A 20,949-nucleotide genomic window follows, 5' to 3' on the forward strand; every position below is an offset into this window, starting at 1 on the left:
ATGACTATTTAGGATTACTGATCAAATTATTAATGTCTACTGTCTTAGAAGGCTTTCTTTGAATTACTTTGCATTGAAGGAAGTGGTTAACAAAATATTTAGAAAAAGAACCAGCTCACATGGTAAATCAAGAAGCAGGAAAGACAGAAATAATGTCTCTGATCTTTTGATACCTAAAAAACCTAAATTAGAACAGAAATAAAAATAATCTTTCCACCTTCCCCACTGTTTAGGTTTTATGGAAAAAAATAGCAACAGCAAGAAGAAACTTCAAAAATGTAACATGGCCACCATGGCTTTATCACCTTCACTTGTCTTCTCTTAGACCTTCTGCTGATAGAAGAGAAGTACCAAGGAGGGACTGTTTTGTGAGTTTAACCCATTTAGTTCTTTTCTTAGAGATTTTTCTCCTTTTCAGAATTTCACCATCCCCGCAGGTGACATGCTGATGTTGTCACCGTATTGGTTGCACCGGAATCCAAAATACTTTCCTGACCCAGAAATGTTCAAACCTGTAAGTTGTCACTCTTCGTGTGAGTATTTTGCTTTTTTCCCTCTTCACTTATTTCACAATAAAAGTACATGGACAAACTGGATTAAAGTTAGCTGGAGAATGGCCTTGAATACAGAGAAGACCTGCATATGAAGGAGGAGCCTGTAGGAATAAACCAGACTTTTAAACTCAGTGATACGTTCCAGGGAATATGGTACTACTTTATATCACTTTGATCTTGACCTTATCACTCTCTACAGCTCCCTGAAAGGAGATTGTAGTGAGGTGGGGATCAGTCTTTTCTCCCAAGTAACAACTGATAGGACAAGAGGGAATTGCCTCAGGTTGCACCATGGGAGGTTTAGATTGGACATTGGGAAAAATTTCTTTTAAGAAGAGGGTTGCCAAGCACTGGAACAGTTTGCCCAGGGAAGTGGTGGAGTCACCATCCCTGGAGGGAGTTAGAAGATGTGAGATGGGGATGTGGTTTAGTAGTGGATTGGCAGTGCTGGGGTAATGGTTGGACTTAAAATGATCTTAAAGGTCTTTTCCAACCTAACCAATTCTATGATTCCAAGTACTCTCCTCTCCTCTCCCTGTCAGATGATTTCTGGTAGGCATTATCTCTGCTAATTTAGTAGTTAATCTAGTTTCTTGATTATTATTCCACTGCAGGTGGCTGTGTGGGCAGGCTTGTAACTGCTCTTTTTAGCACCATCCAATATAGAACAGTTTGTCTTTTTTATAGAAATACAGCAAGGAATAATTTAAACAAAACTTCCTTTCTAGCAAACTCTTTCCAATTTGAAATCCCTTATAATAATTCCTGCTTCTTTGAAATCTGAAGCTCAAATTCTAATGCAGCAGCTCATTTTTAGTAACTTTGTTTCTAAAAAGCAAGGTAGCTTGTTTTTAGAAACACACCCTTTTTTTCAAGAGGAATAGGTGAGTACCCCTTGGACATTGTCATTCCAAGTGTATGACCTTGCTTCATCACCACCAAGATTTTTTTCTTGTTTTATTGGATTTTGATGCTGACAGATTTCCTCCTCAGAAAGATCTAAACAGCCCTATCTGAAAAAAAAACCCCTAAAATAGATAGATGCAAGATTATGTCTTCTCTGGGACAGCTTCATCAGAGGAGTTTACCACCAGAAGCTTGACAGGGTGTTACTTGGCAGAGTAGCACTGAGTTTGTGGAGGTTGGTACAGTTTGTCACCCAGCAGTCATGAGATTTGCTTCTCTCAGTGTCACCCACCAAAACTTCAGCCCATATTGCCTTGTTCCTTGTGTTGTTCCTTTCCTCTAAAAGCAACTCAGGATGGAGCAGGGATCCCTTTGGGTACAGACAAGCTGTTTTTTGTGGAGAATTGTTCATTTTCTCACACACTGGCTTACACCAGATAAAGCTCATAGACGTTGCATTTGTCTGTGCAGAGTGTCTTAAAAATGTTCTTTGTGCAAGACATGCATGAGCTATTTGTGTGTCATGACACAATTTTGTGGCTGAGGCTTCCCTCAGTACTGGCTGAACATTTGCTTTGCATTTGTATATATACTTAAAAAGAGAAGATTGCATTTTTATGGGCATTTATAGCTCAAGATGCAGGATTTAGGAAATGGGAAGGTATAGGAAAACTGATTTAGGGGTAATTTTGAAAATCTCTCCTGCATTTTGAGGCACCTGATGAGTTTCCAATGGGACCCTGATTTCTTTCTCTGAGTCAGTGTCGACTTTTGAATCCCAACTCTAATTCTAACAGGTTGAATGCAAAAAAAAGGGCATTAGTGCAACTTCGTGTTGAGGATTAGCTGTCCAAGGTCATTTTTAGCCTGGAGAAATAAAGTTAAGCTTTATTTATATAAGGCTGATTTGGAAAAAAAAGTTTCTTCCCACAGGATCGTTGGAAAGAGGCAAATTTAGAGAAGAATGCTTTCTTGGACAGCTTTGTGGCATTCGGAGGAGGGAAGCATCAGTGTCCAGGAAGGTCAGTGAAACAGCTGGGGTTTATTTATTCCCAAACCCTGCAGAGAACAACTCTCTTGAACTGGGCTTCTCTTACACTTGGAGATAAAGGGTTTGCTTTGCTGTTTGTCAGTCTCCTAATGTTTGGCATTGTCTGCATCTTGTTTAAACTGATTTGAATGTGGTTTCTTTCCTGAAAAAGACAGGTTAAGTCACAATATAAATGCAGAATCTGAGACCAGCGTATCAAGGGATATTGCCCCCCACCCAGGCAGGAAAGTCAGCCTGGCTCTGCCTCTGCTGAGGTCTTTTCATCAAGGGAGAGTTGCTTCACTTCCAAACACACCAATTTGCAGACACAAGCATTTAAGTTGCTTTAAACCAATTCTAAACAAACCTACAGAACATTTCTCTGGTCTGAGACTCTCTTTCCATCCTCTACTATGCCATTGACATCTCTGCTGATCTTAAAATATCTTAGTTGGCTCCTCTCTGTTTGAGTCTTGTATTTGCATTAAGGCCCACAAAATTGTGTAATGGCTTAAATTGCAGATCCTGTCTCACTTCACTTCTCCAGCAATGCCAGCCTTGGTACTTCCTGCATTCCTTCTGCTGTTTTCTCTGCTGTCCCTCTTCCTGGAACAAGTCCCAGAGAGCCAGCTGCTCCTTGTTTCTGTGTTCAAACATCTCCATGCTCAACCCTCTGCCTTCAAAACCTGGTCTCTCTGAGACAAAAGTGACCAAGAATCCTTAAGACCAGTCAGTTTATCTTGAGTCCCATGTGGAGCAGGGAATCTGGAGGGTGTTGCAGAGGATATGCATTCTGGAATCTGCACCCTATGGCAGGTTAGACATGAGAGCCAGATAAACTTCATGAAGGCATTAAAGACATGAGCAAAAATGAATAAAACTGCATTCACCATTTAGGTTTGCCAGAGGGAAGTGCTCACTCACTGTTGTACCTCAGTGGCTTGTACCACATTCCTGAGCTAAATATGAGCACAGCCTCATTCCCAGCAAGGGCAACAGCAAAATTCACAAGAGGCATCTGCAGGTACAGGGAAAGCTGCAAAACAATGTTTCTGAAAGCTGCTTGTTTATATAGCCTAACCTATTTCTTTGTTCAGGCTGTTGTCTGGACTCTGATAACCTCTTTAAAATAATTTTTGTTCAGAAAGAAAAGTATAATATTTCTACATAGACAACAGATGGAGAGTCTTTTTCTTGCTGAGAGACAAAAAAAGCCCTTTCAGACCCTTTGGCAGTCTGCATAGTAACACACACCTTCACGTTTTTAGCAATAATTGTAAAAGAATAATGTGATGGTCTTGAAAAAGAAGAAAATTAAATCAAGGGCTGTATCTAGATTCCAGGTTGCAGATTTCCTTCATACGAATGAATGTAAATGATATTTCAAATTTTTGTTTAGCTCCGTATTGAGGTTTATAAATGAAATATATGAAACATTTAATTTCTCCATTGCAAAAGTTCAGCATAAAATTAAAAGCTAATTCAAGCAAACCAAAAACTAGCAAGTAACTTACTTGTCAAATATTCTAGCAAAATGGTGTGGGAAGAGCTCCCAAAAAGAAATTTCTGTGCCATATTTTTTTCCTAAAAGAAAAATTTGATGTCAGTTTGACTACTTTGGTCTAATCAGGTGGTTATTGCCTGTGTCACTCTGCTTGTTTTGCACAGCTCTGTTGTCCCCTCAAGTTTCAGGGCCCTGCTGTGCCAACAGGGCTGGGACTGGAAGGAGCCCACCCTTGCATGATGCTGCAGGCTTGGAGCTTCAGCTGCATGCCACCTGAGCTGGGCTAATAGCCATGAAAATATCTCTGCACTGCATTCCACTGAACCAAGGCCACTAAAGGCTCAAGGCAATTCCAGTGTGAAATCACAGGGATGATTTGGGTCTGAAGCTGTGCTAAAACAAACAAGCACCTTCCCACTCCAGAGCCCAGGGCAGCTCCATGAGCAGATCCTGGTGGCTCTGCAGCAGTTACCTTGGGTCAGTGAGGCTTTCTAGCTTCCCTTCACACCTGCCAGGCCAACTCCATGTGCAGTCATGTAGCCTCCTCCCCTGTGAATTCCCCCATAGCTGTTTTATCCAGGTTTTCCAGCACTTTTCTGTGGAAGAGCAAGGTATTATTACTATGATAACTGGGTATTTAAGACTTATGTCTGAATTCTGCACGTGAGTAATCCCATGACCTGGCATAGGTGCACACTGGTGAATGCAGAAAGCTCTGGTACACATCAGCATTAAAAACCAATAACCTGGAGTTCACCTGCAGTTATCCAAAATCTTCTCTGGCCTAAGAAAGATCTTTGTGAGAGTGTTACAGAAAAAAGAAATCATGCCCTTGGGTCTCCTACTGCATCCTAATGCTGACGCATTAAATAATAACTCCCACTGTCACTGCTCTCTGATGTCACCAGGCTCCCAGCTGCATTATATAACTTTATATAGCACGATTAGTCATATGGCCTTTTCTGTGTTTGACTGCCTTCTCACTCCTAGGAAGTTATTTCAAGTCAGCAAGTGTTAGGAGAACGTAAATGTTTATACAGTGGAAAAACCCATAATGATAAGGGGCTGGTTTAAAACAGGTGTCAGAGGGATACTGTCAGTCCAGCATTTCTCTGGACAGAAGGGGCAGCTGCCACAGTCATGTGCTTTGCCGAGTAACAAAGCTGAACAAACGACAGCAGTTTTCCTATGGAATATAAACTTCCAGGCAGAACTAAAGCACAGAGTGTAAAATGTGTCAAAGACACCCTGTTTCTTACCTGATGATAACACATGTGTGATAATCAGGCTGGATGGCCAATGCTTTCCCCCCTTTTCTTGCAGGTGGTTTGCAATCATGGAAATCCAGCTGTTTGTTGTGCTCTTCCTGCACAAGTATGAATTTGTGGTGTTGGATGCAGTACCAAAGGAGGTAAGAGATCCATGCATTCATGTAGCATCCCCCATCTTTCTACCCTTCATTCATCAGGCGCAGGTGAACAACCATGCTCCACTGTGATTACATAAATTTTGAGAGGACTGTTATAAAACATGTAATGAATAACTTGATCTTTGTTTTAACTTGGAAAATCCAGAGCAATTCCAGTTAGTGGGGCTGCACTGTCTACACAACAAAGTGCATACAAGAATGTTTTGTCTCATCATTGCCTAAACATTACGAGAGATTTGGTATGTGTTGCTCACAAAAACAGTAAATATGGAAGGGGATCATTAATACTTTAGATATGGAATCAGATGCAGCATTCATGATGCTCTTCCACTCCATATTCAGGGTGGAAGGTAAATGATCAGGGTAAAACTGAATGAGCAACTGTGACACAGAAAGGTTTTACCATTAAGGGAGAATGGCACAGTCTCCACTTCATTATTTGAATACTTTGAAAGTATTCAAAACTGTGAGAGTTTAACAGCTCATGTGTCATCCTGACAGAGTGACTGGAATAATAATTAACCATGAAGACCCTACTCAATGGTTTTGGCAAAGCCAAGAAATACTCTTGGTATTTGGTCTTGGTTCTCTTAAGACCAAAGATGCAAGAATGTTTACATCTTAATGTTAGAGCACAATGGCAATTCCATTAACTGAAGTGTTTCTACTGATTTTCTTCTTCCTTCAGAGCCCTTTACATTTGGTGGGGACACAGCAACCCATGGCACCATTCCGGGTCTGGTATAAATGCCGGGAATGGAACTTGTGCAGCACTGACTTTTCTTTGCCAGCCCATGCTGCATGGATGGACCACTGAGCTGCTTCCCATTCCCACATCTTCAGACAGGTTCTCTGCCTGAAGAGTTCTTGATTTCAACTTTCAATACAGCACATTGTGCTGTCCCAAACCAGTGCAGTTGTAGCTGTGCTGCCCCTCTGCCCACCTCCCAGTTCTTCAGTCCAAGCTCTCCTGCTGTATTTATAATTTGTGGTCAGTTATTCACAGACTTTGCAAATCTAATATAGCAAACTCACCAACCAAACATTCAGGACAAAAAGCTGCAGTGTCTGAAAATTCTGTGTGGAAGCTGTGCCAGAACCAGTGGAAGAGCAGCTCCCTTTGGCCAGGTCACTGCTTCCTGCAGGGCACTTCAAACCAAGGCCAAAGTGGTGCCTCACACTAAAAAAATCACATAAATAACAATGTACAGCTCCCTGGTGCTGGTGTGCACAAAATCCAGGACAGTCTGAGCAGAGAGCTCTGGATCAGCTCCACAGCCTGATAAACTATGGTAACTTGGGTGTCACTGCCTGTGTGGGTAGGTGAAGGTCTGGCCTACTCTGCCTACAACCAGTGCCAACTTCTTGCAAATAAAATGCATTTGTAATGGAAAAATTGCAAGCATTTGGGATCTTGTTCCACTGGAGCACCTAAAATTTCTGCTGAGCTTTATTTTGCTCCACAGGATTCAGAATCGGTCCTTGCATGAATTTGCAATGGAAATTTGACCATAATTTCTGGCTTCCAGTGAAAAGTGATCACAAGGAAAGCTGTTGCTGCTCATGAGACTGGTTGTCTTATATCTAGAACACTTTTGCTTTCCCTACCACATGACTTAGAACAAATTGCACAAATCTAAGAATCCTATAAAGAATACCTAGTAAAAGTTGTTTGAAGAAGCTGTCAAATATGTTCAGATACCAACACTTTAACTGCTGTCAGATTTCATTTACAGTAATAGCTGGCATGCATTTTTAGTCTTATAAGTAAAGATTATTCAAAATTTTAAAAGTATTTGCAAAAAAAAACCAACCTCACACAAATAAACTTTCAACAACAGTACAAACTATGGGAATAACATGCATAGGAAAAATAACACATTGTATAATTCATTACATGGTTGGCTTACCTTCATGATGGATAGAACAACTTCAATGATTTATATGGCTGGAAAACAATTCATCCAACTTTTAATTTAGCCCATAATGGTTAACTGTGCAAGAGTTGCAATCTTAACTGCTGTTTCAGTTTCTCTTTCCATAACTGAGAGCCATTCCCTTGGATTTCATGAGTGGTATTACCTGGAAGTGGATATTTTAATTTTGAATTTTGGAAATGACCACAATGTTTGTAAGGCTGGGCTGGAAGGTCCTTTGAGCAACCTGGTCTTGTGGAAGGTGTCCCTGCCCATGGTAGGGGATTGGAACTGGGTGATCTTTAAGGTCCCTTCCAACCCCAACCATTCTATGATTCTATGATGATTTTTAGAAATATTTTGCACTCACAGACCTTCACCCTGATCTTCCAGAGCAGGAAGCAAGATGAGGCCAGTGGTGCTGTTTGTCTGAGTGCTGAGTTTTTTCTGTCTGAGCCGGCTGCTGGAACCATCAGTGCATACACATTTCACACATTTGTGGATGTGTCTGCCAGCCTCAGGGATGTGGAGCAGCAGCAGCCTCACCTCTGTGGGGCTACTGGATTTAGCAACTCCTGATAAGTCGAGAATCAGCCATGAAAATATTTGTCCTGAAAGGCAGGACACATTTTTATTAGAAGTGCAGGCTTTTGGCAGGAAAGAAATACCTGTTCATGGCAGAGAGATACCAAACAAGCAGGTGAAGAAAAGTGGGCCTGACTATGGGATCCCATCACTGCCCTGTGGTGGATGACAGCTCCAGGCACTTGCTGTACTTTCCTAGGTGGAAAAAAACAAGGGAGGGGGATTAGTAAAGCAATGTAGTGGTCAAATGATAGAGCTAAATGGGGTCTTCCACCTGAAAATAATCCAGAAGCTTCTGGGGAAAGGAAAGACTTTCCCATGGGACAGGGTTAAACGGGCATTAAAAGGTCGCAATACCCAGCGCAGGAGTGGATTAAGAGTATCTAAATTATTCCTCTTCAAGTGCTTGTCCAATCTGCTTTTAAATACAGCAGTGCCAAATTTCCATGGGGGATCTGTCCTCTTACCTGACTCTCCCTGCTGTTAGAAAGCTGTCCTACATATCAGTAGCAGGAGTGAGAGTAAGGTTTGATCCATGCTGCTACCACAAGACTGTAAGAAGCAGATGATTTTTAAGCCCACATAGAAATAAAATGTATTTCGAGGTACATTTTTTATTTCTGCCTTCTGTATGAAGGCTGGATGTTAAAGGGAAAGTAGTGGAACATCCCTCAAAAAACATCTTAGAAAATGTAATTTTTCCTCCTCCAGACATGGCAAAGGCCAGATCTACCTGATAAATAATTCCAATGTCTAAGTCAGTGAAACAATGGTGGGAGTTGCCTTAATGAGACAGGAAATCTAGAGTTATGAGGAATGAGAAATAAAACTGTTAAATCAATTTTCCTTTAGTAATTTTATATCAAAGAAGGGTTTCGGGGGAAAAAAAACAAACAAGGAAACTAACACATTCCAGCCAAATCTTTTTTGATACTTTTGAAGAGAATATAAACATTTTCCCTGAAATCATGAATTTCCTGTGGAAATACAAAACTCATGAAAACATTTTGAGTTAAAATTGTTGACCTCCTGTAAGTGAATCTTCTCCAGTCAGTGCAGTGAAAAGATCAGCCACAGTATCAGCAGCCACCTCCCAGAATAATCACAATTTCTTTCATGTTTTCCCTCTAATATGAGCCTCTCTGAAGGCCCCTCTCAAGTATTTCAAGTGGTCTCTTTCTCTTTTCTGTGCCACTGATTGTCACAGAACCCAGAAGTTTAGGCTTAGCACGTAGACCTCCTCAAAATAGCTGTCTGGGGACTAAAACATAGGGCTGTGGCCATTGAGAGGTGGGCTAAAAATAATGACTTCCCCTCAAAAAGAAATTAATTCTAAGGCCCTTGCTCTGTGCCAGGCTTAAGCACTGTGCCAAGGAAAACTTGACTTAAGCATGTGTTTTGCCTAAAACAAACACTTAAAATGGATCTGGGGAATAAGAATGGATTTGATTTAAGCACAGGCTTAAGTGCTTTGCTGAGCCAGGGTCCAAAAGCCTCAGCCCCTAACCTGTTGTTTACAGTTAGTCTTGGCATCTGCGTTGTAATTTTATGGACATGCAAAGGTTAGTGGAAATACTGAGGTGGCTTTGCTCATTTTAGGTGAACCTGGCACACATAAAAGGATTTTAGGAAGCATTTATAGCCCAAACCAGTAGGCTTTGTTGGCAACAAGCATCTTTCCCAGTTATTTGGTACATTCTAAATGCGTGGCTCATCAGATGGCAAAAAAATATTCCCTCTCCACTGGTATGTGGTGGAAGGGGAATTGGACACAGGAAAGGCATTCAAAAGATAGCAAGCACTTAATTGCAACAGTCAAGGAGAGGCTTTCATCATGTGGCCATTCTGGATGACATTGGACATGCGACTGATCAGCACAGTGTTATTTGGGTTTTTCACTTTGATCATAAAATTACCAGGAAAGGCTTAATGGAGTTATAAATATCTTGTTTCCATGAGAGTCCTGGGAGGATAATTATAGCACTGAAGTCTTTACAAAGATAGAGCATTTATAAAATGGTATTATCTGAGGTCTCCAATGGATAATGCAGGGAATTCTGCACTCTATTCCCAGCTCCCCTATTGACTCACTGTGCTCTTTGGGTGAATCACTTCATCCCTGTTTCCTCACGTTGGGGTAATAATGACAATTACCCACTGCTGCAAGGTCTATGGCTTAAAAGCTTCAAGTGTTGCTCCCACTCATCAGAGCACTCCTGCCTCGTTATTGATAGCAATGGCTGTCTGGAAGGCTTTGGATGAGCTACGTTTTCCTGATGTGTGCTACTGGTAAATTACACTACTTGTAGAGTTACAGTCAAAACACTCAGGAGAAATATTTTAAATCTCTTAATTCACACTTTTTAAGAGGATGATGAAACAGCTGTACCAAACAGTCTTCAGAAATACTTTGTCTTTAATGCAAAGCTTGGAATTTAAAGACTATGGACAAGTTTCTTGTTGAGTGAAAAGACAAATTCCTTTCCTAAAACCAACCCCTATGGAGGAGCATTCCCTAGAAGGTTGAGTAGCAGCTGCCTGTGAGTAGGAACTACACCTGTACTCTGTCCTAAGCTGCACTAAGCTTTTACTGCTCTAGAGACTCCATGCATCATCTTTCCAGCTTTGAAAAAGGCAAGTGAGGAAGGAGTAATGGCAAATGAGTAAATGACTGGGCCTGAGCTCATGTGGGACACTTTGCCTGAAGGGCCTAACATGGATTTTGGTTGCAAAAACCGGAACTTCAGTGCTGGAGAGGATATCCTACATCTCCCATCAATAGCACTGTAACAGCCCTGGCTGTGATTGCAAACAGCTCCTGATAAATTTGAGAGATCAGAGCTCTCCAATAGTGGATGAGCCTCTGGAGCTTGCTGTGCCTGACTGAAATGGAAATGAGTAGATTCCCACCTGGAATGAGGTACAACTGCTGATCAGGAAATAAAATTGTTTTACAAAGCACTGAAATGATATTTCCATATGAATAGTCCTGGCAACAAAATTGCTCATTTTTCCAAAACAGAAGCTCTTAATCTGGAGTGTGTGCAGTCCTGGGGTGAAGGGAGGAGGAAAAGGCAACTTCATTACTTTTCAGGAATCTGCAAAACAAAAACCAGGAGATTCTGAAGACCTAATTCTCTATATGGGCATTCTGCTTCCATAAAGCAACTTTTAGGTAGTCTACAAAGGCAGAAAACATCTTTTTCTGAGTGACTAATACTCAGATCATATAATCACAGCTGGACAGAGAAATCTAAACTTAAGGAGGATCATGTTCTTTACAAAGCATAATTAGGCAGTGGAAAGACTTGGCATTCCCTTTTTCCTGGGTCCTTGCTCAGCAGCAATTACCAGTGATTTCTGTGAAGATCTGACCCAAATAAGAGCCAAGAGAGGTTCTGTGGATGTGGTCCCTCAGCACTGCATGTCCCGACTGCTCCTGCTGTGGGGTCCTGCACTGCCAAAGCAGGATCCAAGCTGAAGATGGGGCTCTGCCACACCTTCCCATGTCAAAGGTCTCAATCATAGGCAGAATTGACTCTTTTGAATTAAACACAAAAGTTTCAGTGCATTCACAGTGTTGGTCTTTGTAACTGCTGACACAGATCCACAGGCAATTTCAAGGCATTGGTCTTTTATTGGCTTTTATTCTGAAGACACTCAATGCTCAGAAGAGCATTAAGTGTGTTCTGTTTGCATGACACCAGAAGAAAAGCAAGTGCTTTCCAGTATTGTGACATGGCCCCCTGAACGCGATTCCCAAGTTTAAATGGATAAGTATTGCAAGATACTAAAAGATTTCTGCTCTCTAAGTAATTCAGTACCGCTGAAGATATTGCCTTTGATGCTCTTCTGCCCAAATCTTGGTATTATAATTTACTATTTTAAGCTTATTTATAGAACTGGAACAATACACAGATAAAAAAGGATAATTACTAGGGCGTTTTCAGGCATTAAAGCTGAGGTTTGAAGTTCCTTGTTCTGAAAAAATAAACCAAAGAATGTTTTACTATCTGAAAACCCGGCAACTGGTCTTTGCTTACCATGAACTGAAATCAAGCACCACTTTGTTAAAAGCCAGTTTCATCACAATGATCTAGTTGTTCCTTAAAATAATAAAGAGGCCTGATTCAGCAGGAGATGGTTTTATCCTGTCCTTTGGGTACTAATCAATATATTCAGCTAATTTTTTCTAGCAGACTCTGGCTTTGCAGCCTGGTTCAGAGGTTTTGTGAACAGTTTGCACATTCAGGCATTGTGGGTCTGTAGGAAATGAGTTCTCTACATACTCACAAAGGACAAATCCAAGTGATTTGTTGTGATCACATCTGCCCTGAGCTGCCTCACCTGCACCTCGGAAGGTACATTTATCCCTCCACACAGAGACATTCCAGTGTTGGCATCTTTGTACAGGGGTCAAAGGTGGAAGCTGGGCAAAGGAGCTGGAAGCTGGGGCTGTCCTCCCTGCTGGGCTGTGAGCTCTCACAGCCTGGGAGTGTGCCACTGGATGTCACAGCTTTGGAGTGTGCCATGCCACTGGATGTCTTGGTGGGCTGGCTGCCTAACTGAGACATCCATGGCACAGCAGGCTGCTCCCAAGGTGGCCCTGGAGCATCAAAATGGCACAATCAGGCCCTGCTTAATCTTTCCTTTCCTTTTTATCTTCCATTTACTATTCTCATCTTCCCTAGGAACTTCATTAGTGCCCTTCCCCCCCTTTCCAGCTTAGCTGTAAACTCAGCTTACATTTTCCTTCAGGATTTTCAGATATTCAGGATGCCAAGTACCTGAAAAGCTTAAAGCTGGAGTGCAACACTGCAAGATCAGTGCCTCAGTAGGGGATAACTCTTGAATGAGCTGGCTATCCCTTCTGCAGCTCTGTCACACTGCTGGGAGAGCAGGAGGAAGGGGCAGAGCCTTCCCTCTGGCTGATGTGGAAGGAGGACACTCCTTAAAGGTTGCTCTGCTGCAGTGACTCAGTGCTGTGGAAGCTGCGGCTGCTCAAAAATGTCTGTGTCACCAAGACCATTTTGCCTTCTCCAGTGTTCCTCTTGCACATGGGCTGGCAGGACAGGGGCACTGGCACCATCCACTGTCAATCACTGATGTGATCACTAGAAAATCTGTGCTAAAATATATAAAAGCAATGATATAAATACAAACATACACAAAGGTAGTGTGTAAGCAAACATCTTAGCAGAAGTGTTGAAAAAGTAAGTTTTCACTTCTAGGCACACTTCAGGTTCAAAAATATAGTCTCAATTGTTACTTACCTGCTAGAGCTGCTTATTTTCTATTAACTGAATGTGTATGTGGTGTCATGTGCTGACTAATAACACAGCCTTCTACTTCCCATGATACTCCAATTATGCCTTCAGTAGTCACTTACAAGTGTCAGAATAATGAATGAAAATTTCAGAGAAGAAAGAAAAACACAAGAAGCCTGAAGATTATGGATCATGGTTTAAGAGATTGAAACATATAAATTTGTTTTAATGACCTCTCAATATAAACAAAGCTCCTTAGAATGACACTTTGGAAAGCCTTCCTGTGTCAATCTCCATAATTAAGGATAAAGATTAATAAAAGGCAAAGAAATCTTATACAGTGGACTTCTCCATTAAACCTGTCTAGCACTGCTTCAGAACTAGGGCTCCTAAATTCTACTTCTCAGCAATTAATAAACATTAATTACCACACTATTTACTTTATAGGAGCAAATTGTGTCTTGCAGTGAATTACACTCTGTGGCCTTCTAATTAGCACATACAAAAATAGAATTTCTGGTAGTTTTGTTTTTTTAGTTGTTTACATTCTGAAGCAAATTAAATAATATATTCATAAGCTCAGCCTGTATTTTGATACCTAAATAAGCATCTTGATATTTCAGAGCACCTACAACTCTGAGAGTCACACAGTGCTTCTGAAAATCAGGCCATTTATTTAGGTGTCTATATTTAGGTACATGAGTTTGAAGCGTTTGGCTTGAGGTCACATAGCTATGGCTCATTGCATTTTTTTATTTCCATTTGGGTCACAATGGGCAAGTCACTTCTAATAATTCTCATCACAAATGTAAGAAATAGCAGGAGAGGTAGTAAGAATTACTTACTAAAAATCATCATGATGCTTAGCACTTCCTCAAAATACACGGAGTTTCCTTCATGGAGAATTAAAACCTAAAAAAATATAGAAATCAGTGCATCAGAAAGGTAAGACTGTGCTCAGAGACTGAACTTGTGTTCAGTCTCTAGGTTAAACTGTGCTCATTTTCTGGATTGAATTTTCTGACATCTTTGCCTCTATAACCTTGTGACCATTTTGACAAGCCAAATGTTTCAGCTTCCTATATTTTCACTGGGTAAATCCTAGAAACCAAGTGCTTCTACTTGTTAACACATGGCAGCAAACCACAATTTATTCTTGAGGAACTTGGGCTGACATCATCAGTCATGCTCTTGAATTATGGCTACACCTCCAAAACTGCTTTTGAATTTGCACAGTAGCTTGTACAGACCTTGACCTTAATGAACCAATTATGAAATAAACAGCCCAGGACTCTGCTGAGAGATCATTTGGAAAAGGACATCAGGAGTAAACCACAAAATTTTAATGAAACAAGGAACAAAATGAAGACTTTGTATTTCAGCATTCTTATTTAAATGTGAGAATTTGCATCTGGCCATAATATTTCAGATCTGAGAACTGCACTTGTACTGTAAGAATGTTGTTTGTTACAGAACAAAAGGTTTATGTTTTTCTTTCTTGCAATAGAGGTTGTTTTAAAAGTCAATGAAACCCATTTTTCCCCTTGATCTATCATGCATCTAGGCTAAAAAAACATCTCTTGGTTAAAAATATTCCTTCAACAGAAATGGGGATGTGCCATTATTGTTGTCTTTAAAGCTGAGGGTTAGCTATAAGATAGTAAAGCTCTGTTTTCTGGGACTTTATGTTAGATAGGGAATTTTTGCAATGTGAAATCAAAAAACCCTTTATTTTTTTCCGACAGCTCTCACTCTCTGAAGTAGATGTAAAATGGAAAGATTCTTTGTTCCTGTTCTCATTGCCTTAAAAGACATGAGCTCCTTGTCTGACCTCTGTCTACTCCTGAAGATGCTCAGAAACAACAGGGATATGCCAGGGAGGGGATTTAGGGAGCAGCAGAGCGAAATACAGGAGGTGTCCCACTGCAAAGGTGGGAGCTCAGGGGTTGCAGAGCAGTGCCACAGGTTCTACTAGATTGGTTTGGGTTGAAAGGCACCTTAAGGATCATCTCATTCCGCCCCTTGCCATGAGCAAGGACACCTTCCACTATCCAGCATTGCTTCAAGCCCCATCCAACCCAAACCTCAGCACTTACAGGTGCATCCACAGCTTCTCTGGATAACCTGTGCCGGGGCCTCACCACCCTCACAGGGAAGAACTTCTTCCCAATACTTAATCTAAACCTGCCTTCCTTCAGCTTAAGGTCTTTTTCCTTGTTCTGTCACTCCATGCCCTTGATAAAAGTCCCTCTCCAGCTCTCTTGTAGCCCCTTTAGGTGCTGGAAGTCCCTTCTAGGTACTTCTCCACACTTGCCTGACCCCCACATTCCAGATTTGGGAAGAATAGGCATGCCAGCTGGAGTCTGTGCTTCCCTGCATCTCCAAGCCCCCAAAGGAAACAGCTCTGCTCCATGATCAACCTACTCGTGGAGTAACATGTGCAAGGTCACTACAGGCACCAATATTTTAGAGCAGGTGAAGGACAGTCTCCTATTCTGCAGGAATTTTTCATTTGTGCAATGATTATTCCTGTACCCGGAACTATGTAAAATTCTCTGTAGATAAAAAGAAACAGTGTTCTCTGTGCACATTTTTGCTTTTCTCTGTAATATGTTGCAGCTAAGCTGCTCTGCAGTTGCTGTGCACACACAGGCACTGGAGAGGTGTCAAGGCGATGTTGTCTCACTGCCCTGAGTGACTGGGTGATAAACTGGCAGATGAAGTTCAGCAGTGATAAGTGCAAAGCAATACACAGGGGAAAAAATAACCCCAACCACACACACAGAGACACTGGTTCCAGCACTGCAGGGGATCTGGAAACTGAAGTGGAAAGCCCTCTGGAAATGTCAGGGTGGGGCTAGGAAGTGGTCAAAAAGGGGAACTGAATGTTAAGAATTAGTAGCTCCCCTCACCCCTTAGATGACAAGGGGATCCCCAAAGTCATGGGACTCTTTAGCCCAGATTTATTCTCAGACTTATTCAAAGCCCCTTGGCCAGACAGCTCTTGTCTATTCCTGCAAAATTCAGCAGTCATTTTAGCAGAATCAAAGTTTCAAGGTAGTGTTTTCTTGTAAAATTAGAAAGGCTAGAGAGGATAATGGTAGAGTCTCCCACTGAAAACACAGAAAACCACATGAGCTTGAAAGAGGGATAACTAGAGGGAAATCCAATTGAAGTCTGGAAAATGATCACAGAATAGTGGTTGGTAGGAGCCTAAAAGATCATCTCATTACAACCTCTGCCATGGACAGGGACATCTTCCACCAGACCAGGTTGCTCCAACCTGGCCTTGAACACTCTCAGGCATGGAATATCCACAACATCTCTGGGCAACCTGTGCCAGGGCCTCCCAACCCTCACAGGGAAGAATTTCCTCCTAATATCTAATCTAAACCTGCCCTCTTTCATCTTAAGGTCATTTCCCCTTTTCCTGTAATGATGGTGAGAAGGTATACACAATAAATTTACTGCCTCTATAACAAAGGAATGCTTAAAGAAGGATAAGTTGAAACTGTTTTCACACAGTGAAGAACTATCCTGTCACAGCCCACTGTGGAAAGCAAAACCACAAATGGGCTCAAAAAGAGTTAAGAAAAACTCCTAGAGAACAAGACCACTGGTAGCTACTCAATGAAGTAACTTGGATTCAACCATGAGTTCCAGAAATCACTATGTCCCTAGATGCTGGAAAATTATAAGGTAAATGGGAGAATACAGATCCCATTTTTATACTGATCTACTAAGCATTCAGTCTTGGCTGCTGGAAACAAAATGCAAAGCTAAATGAATCCAACTTGTTTTTCACATTCTAAAAAAATAACAGAAACAATCAAGATTATAATGCTGACAGAGTCAACATTAATTTTACATGCTTTATCCACTCTAATCTCCAGACTCAGCCATTTGCAAGAAATCATAATCCATATCTGGCCAAAGAATTTGGGATTATCCCAGTGAGCAGAAATGTAAAAGATGAAGCATCCACTCCTTCAGCATCTACAGATTTTGACACATTACTTACCATTTCTTCTGGAAAGAGGAAACTTTGTCACCAAAGCTTCTGCAAAGGCTGCAAGATTTAGCCAGGGTTTGTATTTTGACGATCAGAAACCAGGGTAACGTGTTGGGGGGACAAAAATCTTTCAGTTACAGTGCTTCAGTTGTGTTGAAATTCCCGTGGCTACTTCAGCACACTTGAGAGGCCACTTTTGCTTACAGATTAAATCTGGAGATGGGAAGCAGGTGCAGACTGAAGATAATGAACAGCTCAGGATTTGGAGGAGACGGGCTAAGCCTGTGCTCTGGGATATCAGTAACAAACTCCCACTCAGTTCTGTGGGATGAGCTCACAGCACTGCTTGTGGATCCTGCAAGTAGCAGCTGTTTTATCACCTCCTTTGGTATCCTTTCCAGAATTACAGCATCCTCCAGGTTTTGGCACTCTACAACTGCTTGGGTTGTGGGAAGATGACCACAGCTTTTAGGAGGCACAGGGTGCATGGCCTGAACAGGTAAAGGGTGGGACTCCACAAAGGACCTTCTCTCAATTGTTCTCATCCTATTATTTTGTCAACACTGTCCTTCCATGTCTAAATAATAAATTATTTCGTGACCTTTCCTAATAGAAAATTTTAATGCTTGTAACATGGGATATAAAATCCTGCAATTGTTACCATTCTCATAATTATCATGTTTGAAGGACATTGTACTGCAGACAGTGGAATTTAGGGTTTTTTCCCCCTTCATCTTAGCAATAATGCCTTTATGCATATAAACTCAAAGTGCTGACCTTGGCATTCCTGATTTTTCCTGACCATAGGTTAGCTTGCTTTCAAAACTGTAGAGATTCCTATTTTACCACAAGGAAAATATATGCTAGAGCAACTTCATCCCTATTAAAACATTGCTTCCAGTATGAAAATGAATAAAAATTGAGACACAGGACACAGTTAAGAGGATGGAGATAAGAAGACCCAAGGAAATTGTATAACATAAAATGCAGGACAGAAAAAGCCCAGTGCATGGTCTTCCTACTCAAAATATTAAAATAACACATCATGCAAAGGGAACACACATAAATGGAGACAAAGGAAAATATCCTACCAGGTTTAATTCTCAAAAGAGTAATCAGCAAGCATATAATTTGATTTAAAAACTGATTAGTTTATATAGCAACATCTTTGGTTCCATAGCTTGCATTCTCTTCTGCATAATGCTGAAAGCAGTAAGATCATGGTCAGGGATTGATATTTTAGGCACAAGGACAAACGAATGAAAATAAGAATTACTATTATAAGTTACCTGTTATACATTTAAAAATAAAAGTAGAACCAAAGCAGAAACCCTTAAAGGGTTCTAAACCAGATATGCATCAAGGCATAAGCCAGTCCTTAGTTAAGGGACGAGGAGGAAACTCTTCTCTTGCAAGTACAACTATCTCCAGTGCATTGCTCTTTGCTGTCTGCAGAGATGAGGTGGGATATGCTATCGATTTCATTCTTCACACCATTTATTTTCTGCTAATTTTGGAAAGTGCTGCTATAAATGGCACACATCTTTTTATATATTTTTAACTAATGGAGAATTATTCCTTACATAGATTTTTATAGGGTATTTAATAATTACATGGCAGTCTTCTAGTTCTTCATTACATTCTATAGATTTTCAAAGCCATCTTTACAGAAACCTATTTACGTTTCTCTATCACCCTATTGATTAAATCCCTTTGTATTACATTCCAAAGCAAAGAGACCGCAGAAAATCAGTGTTAGCCTCTGACGTTTAGCAGCCTCGGATGTGCAGCTGGAAGAGAGAAAATAGCCCTTCCTTTAATAAAACATGCCTTGGGGGCATCTGAGGGCTTTCTCTTCATTTTAAAATCATCACCAGCATCAGCCTTTTTCCACTGTAAACGTGATGTTCCTTAAGAGCCCTACAAATGCCCCTTCTGGCCTCATCCATAGTGGGGAGATACCCCTGATTCACCTGTTAGCCTGAAGAACTGGATCCATCCCAGATGGAGCTCACTCTGAAGGATAGTTTGGGTGTTGGTTGTCAGAGGTGGGAATGGTCTTGGGAGCTCCATTCCCAGGGCAATTAAGATCCCTACCATCACCACGGGAGGAGCTCAGGGGGTTGTCAGTAAAACCACGGCGAGGTGCACTGGCGCTGTTTGGGCATCCATCCTACTTCTGTCTGCATACCACTTCCACTCTCCCCTACCTCATCCCATCACCTCTTCTCACTTCCATTCTGTGCCATCCCACCTCTCTCCTACCTCATCCCTCCTCACTCCCATCCCATCCCATCCCATCCCATCCCATCCCATCCCATCCCATCCCATCCCATCCCATCCCATCCCATCCTATCCCATCCCATCCCACGCCACCCCACCCCACCTCTCCCCTGCCTTACCCTATCCCCCCATCCCACCTCTCCTGACTCTAATTCCAACTCATTCTGTATGTCCCTGTCCCATCCCACCCCACCTCTCCCCTACCCTGACCTGTGCCACCCTCCCTGTTCCCATCCCACATCGCCCTACTCCATCCCACTCCACCTCACCCTCAGGGCGGGGGCATCGACACCTTGAGGGAGAGCAGCTTTGCCAGGGGAACACAAACCACTGCCTGCTTCCCACCGCTCGCTGTGTGCTGGGGTGTCATGAGCTCCTGCTCCGCCTCACCTGTGTCCCCACACTGCCCTGTGCCACTCACCTGTCCCGCTCACCTATCCTATGTCCTTCTCACCTGTCCCCACTCACCTGTCACTTGTTCTCGCTCATCCCTTGTCCCCACACAGCCCCTGTCCGGCTCACCTGTCGCGGTACATCGCCCGTCCCCTCTCACCTGTCCCCTCACGGCCCCCGCCGGTCACTAATTCCCGGCGCGTCGCCGTGGGAGCTGAGGGCGTGGCCAGGGGTGTGGTGGGCGGGACCAACGCGCTCCTCGTGTTCTCATTGGTGTTTCCTCCTGCCCGTTTAGGCGGAGGCGTTGCTGATTGGGCCGCCCCGTCCTCCACCTTGGCGGGCGCGGCGCGGGGCGCTCTGAGGGAGCGGCGGGCGCGGAGCGCGGCGGAGTCCGGGCGGGCGAGGGAAGGGCGAGCGAGCGGCAGGTAAGGGCACGGCCGCCTCCCCAGGGGCTCCTTTCCCGCTGGAGCCGCAGCGCTGTCCCACAGACCGGGGTTACGCAACCGCCCCGCGGTCCTGCCCCGGCGCCGCGCTGCCCTCGGGGCTCCTTCCATCCGCGGCTCTCGAGGCGCGGGGGATGCGCGACGAGCCCGCGGCCGCCCCTCGGGAGGGGTCGGTGCCAGTGTCTGCCCCGGTGGGATGCGGAGGAGCTCGTGAGGAGGGGATGGGGGCGTGGGAAGGGGCTGTGCGGCAGCGCCGGGAGCGCCGGGATCAGGTTGGGGTCGCGGCGGTGCGCAGCCGGGCCGGGCGCTGGGACAGCTCCGGGCTGGGGAGCGCCGGGAGCCCCGAGAGAGACACTCCTGTCGGGCTGCTCGAAACTTGGCTGCGCGATCCGACGGGGAATGGCTTTAAAGTGAAGGAACGTGGGTTTAGATTAGATATTAGGAATAAGTTCTTTACTGTGAGGCTGGTGAGGCACTGGCACTGTTTGCCCAGAGAAGCTGTGCATGCCCAATCCCTGGAAGTGTGCAAAGCCAGCTTGGATGGGGTTTGGAGCAGCCTGGGGTAGTGGAAGTGTCCCTGCTGATGGCAGGGGGTTGGAACGGAATGAGCCTTAATGTGCCTTCCAA

General features: G+C 43.0%; 3 protein-coding genes across 17 annotated transcripts in view; 2 read left to right on the forward strand and 1 right to left on the reverse strand.

Annotated features, from left to right (window-relative positions):
• CYP39A1 (cytochrome P450 family 39 subfamily A member 1) overlaps nucleotides 1–17,714 on the forward strand; it is a 37,867-nt gene extending 20,153 nt beyond the window's left edge. For 3 of the 7 annotated variants that reach the window (XM_085057038.1, XM_085057039.1, XM_085057037.1), the window contains 4 exons: nucleotides 419–514; nucleotides 2,394–2,482; nucleotides 5,318–5,405; nucleotides 17,085–17,273. In XM_085057038.1, coding sequence (XP_084913164.1) covers nucleotides 419–514; nucleotides 2,394–2,482; nucleotides 5,318–5,405; nucleotides 17,085–17,273 — 462 coding nt within the window. Of the gene's footprint in view, nucleotides 1–233; nucleotides 515–2,393; nucleotides 2,483–5,317; nucleotides 5,406–6,111; nucleotides 8,533–17,084; nucleotides 17,279–17,604 lie in introns of those variants that run through there. The other 4 variants (XM_085057035.1, XM_085057040.1, XM_085057034.1 and 1 more) reach the window with 3 other exon arrangements.
• Nucleotides 124–20,489, reverse strand: LOC146440397 (uncharacterized). Of its 9 annotated transcripts, none has more exons than XR_014851135.1 (7): nucleotides 19,177–19,473; nucleotides 14,037–14,103; nucleotides 8,008–13,308; nucleotides 5,254–5,360; nucleotides 4,467–4,590; nucleotides 4,005–4,074; nucleotides 124–655 (listed from the first exon to the last, which is right to left on the reverse strand). XR_014851135.1 is itself a non-coding variant. In XM_085057055.1 (7 exons), exons 1-2 carry the CDS (start codon nucleotides 20,431–20,433, stop codon nucleotides 8,073–8,075), a joined length of 441 nt encoding a protein of 146 aa, XP_084913181.1. In that variant the 5' UTR covers nucleotides 20,434–20,489; the 3' UTR covers nucleotides 124–655; nucleotides 4,005–4,074; nucleotides 4,467–4,590; nucleotides 5,254–5,360; nucleotides 7,334–7,505; nucleotides 8,008–8,072. The 9 variants fall into 9 exon arrangements, 3 of the variants coding, with proteins under 3 accessions (XP_084913181.1, XP_084913180.1, XP_084913182.1); XR_014851138.1 differs by lacking the exon at nucleotides 19,177–19,473 and having other exon boundaries at nucleotides 8,008–8,119; nucleotides 8,392–13,308; nucleotides 14,037–17,087; XR_014851136.1 differs by lacking the exon at nucleotides 19,177–19,473 and adding an exon at nucleotides 7,334–7,505 and having other exon boundaries at nucleotides 14,037–17,087.
• RCAN2 (regulator of calcineurin 2) overlaps nucleotides 20,195–20,949 on the forward strand; it is an 82,626-nt gene continuing 81,871 nt past the window's right edge. The window contains exon 1 of the mRNA XM_085057052.1: nucleotides 20,195–20,304. The gene's annotated coding sequence lies outside the window, so the exon portion shown is untranslated. The remainder of the gene's footprint in view (nucleotides 20,305–20,949) is intronic.

This window comes from Lichenostomus cassidix, chromosome 3, assembly GCF_008360975.1.
Source record: "Lichenostomus cassidix isolate B80296 chromosome 3, HeHo_3.0, whole genome shotgun sequence".
In the NCBI taxonomy this organism is placed as follows: Eukaryota; Metazoa; Chordata; class Aves; order Passeriformes; family Meliphagidae; genus Lichenostomus; species Lichenostomus cassidix.